This window comes from Oratosquilla oratoria, chromosome 16, assembly GCF_046742065.1.
Source record: "Oratosquilla oratoria isolate Oo_2021 chromosome 16, ASM4674206v1, whole genome shotgun sequence".
NCBI classification, from domain to species: Eukaryota; Metazoa; Arthropoda; class Malacostraca; order Stomatopoda; family Squillidae; genus Oratosquilla; species Oratosquilla oratoria.
In genome coordinates, this window is record NC_134792.1 from 36,278,535 (window position 1) to 36,289,017 (window position 10,483).

Genomic DNA, 10,483 nt, shown 5'->3' on the forward strand with positions numbered 1-10,483 from the left:
AAGGGAGCCAATATCACAAAACGGCTAAAGTGATCAACACATACACGAACGTATACTGAGCCTTGAATGCTACGGGGCAATTGCAAGAGATCAATGGTGACAGTGTCGAAGAGGTGAGGAGTAGGATACTCAAGATTAGGAGTGGTGTGGATAGAAACTTTGTTCTAAGGACAAGACTTACACTGGACTAAATGAAGGACAATATCTAAACGCATTCAAGGCCAATGATATTTCTTGCAATCCATAGCCAGAGTTTTTTCACGACCTGGATGACAAGCTTGAGGGAAATCATGAGCAATAGATAAAACAACAGGGAATAAAGACTCAGGAATCACTGACTGTGCCATATCTTGCTCAAATACTTTCATGTTACGAGTAAGAACACATTTGCAAGAATAATTGAGACAGAGGCATAGGCGATTTTGGCAAAGTAGTATCATCGCCAGACTCTAAGGCGTAAACGACAGCAGATCAAACAGGGACCTCACGTTGAGCTTTGATTAAATCTCGCAGGGAGAAGTTGTAAATCACAGCAACAGTACCAATGGGTACATTTCGTGAAAGTGCATCAACAACATTGTTTGCACGTCCCGGGATATGCTTAAGGACTGGATTGAACTCCTCAATAGTAAGAAACCATCTGGCTAGGCGCTCTGAAATATTTTTGCCCTTGAAAAGTTGTGTGACAGCACTGTGGTCTGTGTAAAATGTGATGGGATATCCAAAGATGATGTCACGAAAATTCTTTAAAGCTCACACTTCTACTCAAACTTCCAGGTGTATAACAGAGTAGCGAGACTCAGCATTATTGGGCTTGCGACTAACATGTGTAATGACATGTCGACGACGACCATCTACTTGTTGCATTTGGACAGCTCCAATACCTAAACCAGAAGGATCAGTGCAAACGGTAAAAGGAAGATTATAATCTGGAAATGCCAACACAGGCGCCTAAGTACCTGCTTCAAGAAGTCAAAACTTTTTTGATGAATGTCATGCCACTGGAAGGAAACATTCCATTTGAAGAGACGAGTAGGAGGGGATGCTATGGATTTTTTTTTTTTTTTTTTTTTTTTTTTTATACAAAAGTACGATAGTATCCTGCCAGTCCTAGAAAAGAACGTACTTGGTCAATTGTCTTAGGTGTAAGAAAGTTTCTAGTGGTCTTGATCTTCTCATATGTAGTATGAATGCCATCTTTGTCTACTACATGACCTATGGATTGGCTGCTGGACTTAGTCTTCCAACTTTAGCAAAATGTTGCAAGACTAAGGACAACTTAAGGAAGTGACTTTCCACATCCTTGGAAACTAGAATCAAGTCATCCAGATACACAAAAAGTCCATTACCCTAAAGTCCATGAAAAAATGAGTTGATATAACGTTGACATGTTAAAGGAGCATTTAGTAATCCCATGGGGCAACGAAGCCATTCATAATGACATGAAGGAGTCGAAAAAACCGTGATCTTACGAGATTTTTCCTTCAAAGGAATCTGCCAAAAGCCAGCCTTTAAGTCCAAGGTGGTGAACAATGTGTTACCTGGTCCTATGGATTAAGAAGATCACTCAACACAGGCAAAGGGTAATGATCTGGAAATGTGACATCGTTGACAAGCCTAGAATCCACAGCAAAGCGGAATGGTCCGTTCTTCTTGGGCACAAGAAGGATCGGGGAGTTCCATTCGTAACGAGACTCTTGGATGACACACTCACTCAACAACTCGTCAACTAAAGACTGTGGTACAGCTCTACGAAAATATAGCAACCTGTAAGAAGGTACATAGACTGGACGCACTCTTGGTTTAAGATTAATGTTTTGGACAACACGATCCGTAACTCCCATCCGTTCACCAGATAGGGCCAGAGCTTGACGATGTGTCAATAACAATTCAATGAGACGGGCTCTTACCTCAGGAAAATCGATGTTACCTACATATGTCGTATACTGAGCCTAAATGAGCTGTGTCAGTTGCGTGTGTAGACGGTTGAATAGAAGCTATGATAGCAGGTAAATCCTGGACAGTGTCTTCATCAACGATATCAAAAGAACCTAAATGAATACCAGAAGAGAGACAGATGGGAGCACCAGTAATGTTGGTTATAATAACCGTGGTAACGTGGTACTCATGAACATTTGAAAGAGTACCCTCTATAGCAAATTGTCTAACACGAACAGAGTCAAGTTGAGATAAGACGTCAGAAACAATTGGAGCATCTAAGATGCGTACCTGGACTCGAGCTGCACCAGAAGGACTAATATAGTGCTCGCCTACAACAACAGTAGCACAAGAAAGTACTGGGGGGGGCCTAAAAAAATAGCTCTTGGAGGATGACTGCCTGGGCAAACCATGCACAGAAGGTGAGCTATGTATAGAAACTGGCCTGTCTATTGAATAAATGACATTGTTGTCGAAAGTAACCATACGGCGATGAGGAGATACATCTATAGCATGAGTTGCTAAAGTATCAAAGCCTAAGAGACTATCGCACTGAAATATGAAATCAGGAACTACCACAAACTTAACATGAAACACTATAGCATGGGAAAAAAGCCTTAAGTGAATGCAAATATATCCAAGAATAAACAAGGGAGAGCCTTGTACGGCTTGCATAGCACTACAAGAGGGTAACATAGGTACGTTGTACAAATCCTTGAGAGCAGAATATGCCTTACTATTTATAATACTGCATTCTGCTCCAGTGTCTACTGTTACATAAGTGTCACATAACACTGAAAGGTAAGGAGTTGGGAAGAGACAGCAGCCACTAAAGAGACGATTTTGGACGGGTCACAGTTAGTCAATCTTTGGGATTTTGATACGGGCGCTTGTGAAAATTGGACTATGTTTGGGGATTGAACTATTGTCTGCTCTAAGCTGCAAAATCTTGGAACACTGATCAGTAGAATGGCTACACTGTCCATGGACATGACAGTAGCTAGATTGAGGCTGAAATGACATTCTTGAAAAGTCATGTGTGATGCTAGAAGAGGAATTAGTGAAACGTCTACGTACAGGAGTCTGCTTAGACTTTCGTTCATGACGCTTACGAAGGAAACAGAAAACACTAGAATTACCTACTTTGTTACAATACGTGCAAGTAAGTATGGTAGATGTAGATGGAGATGAATGAGTGCTCTGTGTAGGTGTCGAAGACAGAGGTGGTGAAGGAGTGTACTGTGTAGGTCTCGATGACAGAGGAGATGGTGGAGGAAGAACCTCCGTAGTCTGCTGTGAATGATTAGATAGTGAAGGAGATAGCAAGGCACGATGAGGCAATTTTTTTTTAACTTTCTAGAAAGCTTTGTTGCAAATGTTAGTAAAGACTCATCTGTCTGATAACTAAGAGAAAAAGCAATCATTCGTTCATAAGGAGTCAAAACCAAAATGTAAAATATATACTCTAAGACGAGTCTGAGTCTGTCCAGAGTAATGGAGTTTTTATCTACCCAATGTACACGTATCAAAGAACCTAATGCTTCAGAGGCCACCGTACTGGCTCTAGCCTGAGTAGTATAAATTGTTCAGTGTTCATAGAGGAAGAGAGTACGTCAACCAACCTGGAGCACCAGAGAAAATTATCATCTACCAAATTAGCATAAAATCTTTTAAGAAAATTCGCCTTGAATGTGGCGTCATCATAGTTTAAAACTCTAGTGCTGACGTATGAAGCTGACATCATCTCAGGGGGTAGTGAATTAAGAACAATTGGAGATCAGATAAAAGATGTTTTGTCGTACTCTGTAATGACATTAGTGTTGATGATACTATCCTCACATTGTTGAATAATTAGGATCCTTCTTTCGCACACCTTCCCAAACTCTGTCACTAACTTCCTCAATCCCTCCTCTGATTCTGCTACAAGTGCAGTGTTGTCAGCAAACAACAACTGGCTTATCTCACACTTTTCTCCATTTTATTTAACTATCTCCGACCCGCTACCATTGCATTTACCTCTTACACCACCCCATCCATATATAAATCGAACAACCATGGTGACATAACACATCCCTGACGAATTCCCACCTTTACCTCAAACCACTCACTCTCTCCATTTCTAAACCTAACACAAGCGCTACTACTCTCGTAAAAACTCTTGACTGCTCTTAAAAGCCTTCCTACTATCCCATATATCTGCAATACCTTCCACAGTGCCTTTTCGAGATCCATAAAAGCCCATAATACATTCTTACTTTTTCTATAGCTTTCTCACATATTCGTCTTACCATAAAAATTTGATCTACACAACCCCTACCTGTCCTAAACCCACACTATTCCTCACCAATTACTCCCTCTGTTCCTCTCCTAATCCTCTCAATCAAGATCCTCCCATAACCCTTCCTAATTACACTTAACAACCTGATCCTTCTCAAACTACTACACTCACACTTGTCCCATTTTCCCTTGTAAAGTGGAATTATTGGAATTATACAGGGTTTCCTCCAGTCCTTCGGTACTCTACCCTCTCTAAAGCAAACATTAAATAACCTCACCAGCCAGTCCACCATCAATGTACCTCCTTTTTTTCAGACATTCTGCATGACATCCATCCATACTATGTGCCTTACCTGCTCTCATCATCTTCACAACTGCCTTCACTTCATCTTTCCTTATCTCTCCTCCATTTTCCTCACTCATCACGGTCATTTTCTTAGCACTTCCCACTGCAACTACTTTTCTCTCCCTATTCTCCTTCACATTTAGCAACTCTCTAAAATACTCTGCCCATCTTCCTCTTACTGCCTTCTTGTTAGTTCCACAGCCACTAACACTTTAGTCACTTATGTTATTCATCTATAGGCCCCATGCCACTACCTTCTCTTAAGTATGTTTCCACCAAATCTTCTGTCATAATTTAGTAAAGTTTATTGATGGGGTGAATTAAAACGGAGATATAATTTTCTTCATTTCTTCCAATCATTTACACTTGGTTATTCAAGCTACACCAAGGGACTCCCGCTTGGAATCCTTGTACATCCACCAAGCCAAGTCTGCTCCGACGTCACTATTTAATTCATCCAATAACTTTGAACGTTACAAATAAGTGCCACCCTTCAAAGGCGTAACTTTACCTCCGTGCAACAATAATTTCTCTCCTCCTCCATCCTTTTCTCCAATCAGAAAGACTGTTATACGGTCTCAAGCAATACTGTTTACGCAAGCAATTCTGTCGCAAGAGGAACGTGGCTTAAATGTTTACATTTCGTCATATCATCACTTCTATCGATACCCTAGCCTATGTTTACAAAACACCAGACGGCAAGCGAGGCAAGCGAGAATGTGCAATTCTGCAACTTCCTCTCGGCCATTGTTTCAAAACATCAAGGTAATAAAATGAATACTTTTTCCACCTACCCCTCTATCTACCTAAATGTCTACCTCAAACTACCGGCCTCTTACACTTCCCTTCCATTATCACCTCTCCATCTGCACCTTCTACCTTTTCTTCTCTACTTGATTCGCCTCCTCTTCCTCTTTTAATTTCTTTCCAAATAATTTTTTTATTACTTTCAAAATTTTCTGTCATACTCTTACCCCATTTCACATCTGCTCTCCTCTTTGCCTACTTTATCTTATGCTTTACTTTTCTCCTCTTTTCTTTGTACCTCATATGATTCCCTCGTCCTGAATTGTAACCAGTCTATGAAAGCTCGCTTCTTCTCTACTACACCCTTTTTTGCTTCCTTATTCCACACACCATCTTAAAAATAGTACAATTTTGACGGGGCTGACGTGTAAAAATATTAACGCACGTAACCTAACTCTCATTTTTAATGTCACGATTCAAAGTAACTATTTCCTCTTATTATCAAGGCTCGCATTTATGTCCCTTGCTCCTGGTGCTTCACATGCAGAGATGCTGCTTCAATAACTCTATGAAATATTGGGCCCTGGCTTCTCGTTCAATCAACTGGGCTAACAGAAATGGCAATGATGGGGATCCTTATTTCCACTTTTTAGCCCTCGACAGTGAACCAACGTTCTTGTTTAATGTTAGAATTGCTGTCAATAAGTTGAATGTCTATCTTAACCCCAGAGGTATCGTCCTCTGACAATAAAACCTTTGAAAAAAAAACATGTCTGTACTGCAACATAGTAGTTAACCCAAATACCGATAGAGAGCGTGGTAACTGTGACGTCAACATTGCGGCGCAAACGTTCTTCTATTGAACCATACACAATAGTATGGTTCAGTAGAAAAAAGTTTAAACGTGTCGTTATTATAAATCATTATGATTATTTATTAATTATTTGCTACTATCTTAATGTTGTTATAAAGCAACAGTTTAATATGAACCCACTAAAATTATATTACGCGTTTCTTAATCTTATCAACCGCATGGTCATTGTTTTCACTGAGATAACTTAGATAAAATGAGGTGTTTTATTGCTGTATCAGCATTTATTATAAAATCTCAATAGAATACAACTCAGGCTTAATTTGTTCGAGTTTAAAAAAAAAATGTTAGTCTTATTAACGGTTTTTCGAATTTCATGACACCATTACTAAAATGCACATTGGCCCGGTATGTTACATTATATTAAAATATTTTGTTGCTGAGCAGACTGTAATCACATACAACTTCACACACATAATTTGATATTTTAAATAAAAACCTCACCAGAAAGTTCGGGTCCATTGGAATATCAATATTGAATTAAAAGTAACAGGAACCACTTACGTAAAAGTAACATCAACAAAAATTATTTTGAGTTAAACAAAAATTCATTCTATCTCGGGTGGAAGATTGACATTATCATCATAATACTACATTAAGAATTATTGCGTTAATAATGATAGTGAAAATATTATTTCTTACATAAGAATTACGCCGACGAAATAATTTGCACTGTTCAGTACAAGTACTAGTTTCATGTATAACTTTTGATAATAAGTCATGCTTTAGAGGTAAAAGGTTCCCAGTCTCAATATGAGCAGATCGAATGGAATTATATTTTGCCTGATACACTATTCACTTGATTTAACTTTTTTTCTCAATTTGCAGCGGTGCAAACACCAAAACGAAGTGCCCTGATCCCGCCGCACTTACCGACGAGAGTTGCGAAGAGTTGGGGTAACAGGCTTGGAGCATCCCTGTCCAAGATGGCCGACGTCGATGCGCCGATTTGATCCATAACAGAATCCTGAAGTTGAAGAAAACAACTTGGTAATGTTGGCAATTGTCGACCCAAGGACAGATGGGGAGAGGTCTGCCTGACCACGTTGGCTGGTTGCGGTGCCGGCAGGATCAGGAGTGCGTCGGTGCCGAGATCGCTGCTGACCAAGCAGCTACGAGAGCCCCGTCTTGCTACTCACCTCCTCCTCCACCTCCACCTCCTCCTCCTCCTCCTCCTCCTCCTACTCCTACTCCTACTCCTCCTCCTCCTTGTCCTCTTCCTTCTTGGAGTATCACCTCTTCCAACAAAAGCAGTGTCGTAAAAAAGTATGAAAATATATATAGACAAACAAATTAATCAATAAACGAGTAAATAAACATATCAGTAAATTTCAACAAAAACCCACTGTGTTGGATAAGAAGAAATGAAATAAATAGATTCCATATATTTCGATCACGGACTGTGAGCCCTAAGCAAAGCCAAAACTAGTCACTTTGGATCCACTTCCCATTCCAGTAAGAATTTCGGTTGGGAAAAAAACTGTATCAAATTGCCTTATAATAGGTCCTTAAATGACATTTCGCAATTTTTACCACAGAAAGACATTAAAATTGTTTTTAGTTTTCCCAATAATTTGTCTAGGAAAGTAGTTAATGTACACCAAAGACCTAGAGAACAAATACATCAAGGTGTGTATAAACTTCCATGCTCGGATTGTAATGATGTATATTGGGGACAAACAGGTAGAGATTTGCATACCAGGATGCAAGAACACAGAAATTCAGTCAAATATGCACACCAAAATTCCGCTGTCTTCCAACACGTAGACAAGGAAGGCCACCGTATAGATTGGAATGAAGCAAAAATTATATTCAATTCAAAGTGCAGTTTTAAAAGGAAAATAATAGAATCATCCTTGATTAACAAATTTCCAAATTTCAATATATCTCATGGACAATGGTCACCTGACTGCATTACCACCTGGGCAGTCAACAAATTACTACCATCTCTGGTGAAGGCGGGTGACCTGCCCCGCAAAGCATTAGACGCTACCTGAGTCCTATCCATGTTCCTTCTTTTACTGTTTATAAGACATGCCTTTTTGCTCCTCTACTCTGTATTCCACTGAAGAGGATCACAGTCCGTGATCGAAATATATGGAATCTATTTATTTCATTTCTTCTTATCCAACACAGTGGGTTTTTGTTGAAATTTACTAATGTGTTACGACATTACTTTGTAGTTATATCAGTAAATGTATAAACAAACAAATAAATGTATAAATCAATGAATAATAAAGGAATAGATAAATTAATTATAGGATAAATATTACGAGTGGGGACTTGAAAGAACAAGACCAACAGGAAGACCCAGAGTGAGGTGGAGGGACAACATTAGTAGAGCAGTGGAGGCCAAGGGAGAGAATCTTGAAAACATCGGAAACCAGCATCTATATGAAGACAGGATCAGATGGAGGGACAACATAAGGCAGAGGGACTGACAAGCTTTAATACTTAACAGGAGACTGGCTAGAGGGTAAGAATGGAAAAATAATAAATAGAGAATGAATAAATGAAAATATGAATAAATTGAATGAACAAATGAATACGTAAAAAGATGATGGATAAATAATCAAATGAATAAAAGATAAGACGAGATTATATTACCACATGCAGATGCTCTTGCCAGAGATCTAGTATAACCACACAGGGATTCGGTATCACTAATGTCAAAGAAAGATCGCATCGAGCAACCCGTGATAGTCCTAAAATGGTTACTATAATTGTCCTTGTAGGATGCTAGATTATGTTAAGTCATTTCCATAACTGATCTCTGTTTACTGAAAATGTCGATGACAGTATGTACAAAAATTGTAGCGAAATTCTGAATTCTTTGTGTTACATATGCAATTATTCAAAATCTTTTTATAATACATAAATATCCTTTTTATAGGATGCAGAAAGATATGTTCTATTTTATTTACAAGATCAATTAAGTTGATATAATGAATATTGTTATTTATATTAATTAAAATAAGTCGAAATCATGTTTAGTCGAACGCATGTTCTAAGGGGTGACTATTGTTTATCCCGTACTCGGCGATCACGAGTCCTGAAGGGGTAATTACACGTGTTGGCTACAGAACACTACAGTCCGTCCGGGTATTTTGATCGGTGCCGTATTGTTGGGTGTGATAGTACTGTAAGTTATGTCTAAGAACGGGACTCGGTGTTGTACTTTTGGTTGCAACAAGCGTAAGAAACGCAAATTAAAGCAGGAGACGACACGAAGGAATAGTGAAGGCAGCAAAGATGAAGAATCAAAGTTAAAAAGACCACAAAAATTGACTAGACAATAAAACTAAGTATAATTATGTTCTGTCTTCTCACATTGGTGGCTATTTATGTGGCATAATTCATACAGTTCATGTTTCGGACATTTTAGAGCACCTTTCATCGTTCTGAGATAAAAGTAGGCCGAGAGCGAAGGTAAAGCAAATCTGTCTGGGAGAGAGTGTATGTTACCTCTCGGCCCGAGCAGGAAGTATCGAAAAAGCTCCAGCCCCTGTACTAAGTCCCATACAGGGTCATAAAATAAGATAAGATAAGATAGAATAAAATAAAATAAAATAAAATAAAATAAAATCAGCAACATGTTATGTCGGGTCAAACGTGCGATCATGCCGTGAATTCACTATCCACACACATAGTCAATCATGAAGATAATCTCTCTGTATGCGAAAACAAGAACGTCAGGAGGGTGTTCCTCATCCAAGAGGAGCAGGTATGGTAAAGTGTGACCGAGGGTGAGGATAAATACAAACACTCCCAAGTGGTTCCCAAAACAATTATATCGTCCATGTACGAGTACACCATCGCGCTAATTCCTAGCAGCCTCGTTAGTACTTGATTCATCACCCGCTGAAAGCATGATGGGGCATATTTCAACCCAAAGGGGAGAGATGTGAACTTATAGTGATTTTTTTCGGTGTGATTGTTGTTCTAAAGGGCCTACTCGCTTGATTTGTCAGCTTTCGATACATCCGCAATGATTTTTCCTTCTCGCCATTTCTTTACCTTTATCGTAGGAGTCTTTGGCTACTTGTTAGCGGGGGAGGGGTTGTGGTCAGTTTGGCGCCTACTACCACGTGTATTCACGTGAGCCTTGTTCCTCTGATACTACGCGGGTCCAGTCACGCGAGCTTAGTTCGATGGCCAGCAAAGCGACCAGACGCACACCAAAAATGCGCGCCCTTACCCGAAAGTAAGTTTTCATGTTTTCTTATTCTCCCTAATAGCAAGTAGTCATTTCGGCTCCGTTGCAATCATTGTTACAATAAAACGACAAGAAACACGGTCAGTGT

The 10,483-nt window shown here is 39.4% G+C and overlaps 1 protein-coding gene across 2 annotated transcripts in view; it reads right to left on the reverse strand.

The window, feature by feature from the left end:
• The window catches only part of LOC143033886 (facilitated trehalose transporter Tret1-like), a 49,671-nt gene extending 40,067 nt beyond the window's left edge, over nucleotides 1-9,604 (reverse strand). The window contains exon 1 of one of the 2 annotated variants that reach the window (XM_076199506.1): nucleotides 7,053-9,604. In XM_076199506.1, coding sequence (XP_076055621.1) covers nucleotides 7,053-7,137 — 85 coding nt within the window. In that variant the 5' untranslated portion in view covers nucleotides 7,138-9,604. The remainder of the gene's footprint in view (nucleotides 1-7,052) is intronic. The other variant, XM_076199505.1, reaches the window with a different exon arrangement.
• Between the last annotated feature and the right edge of the window lie 879 nt (nucleotides 9,605-10,483).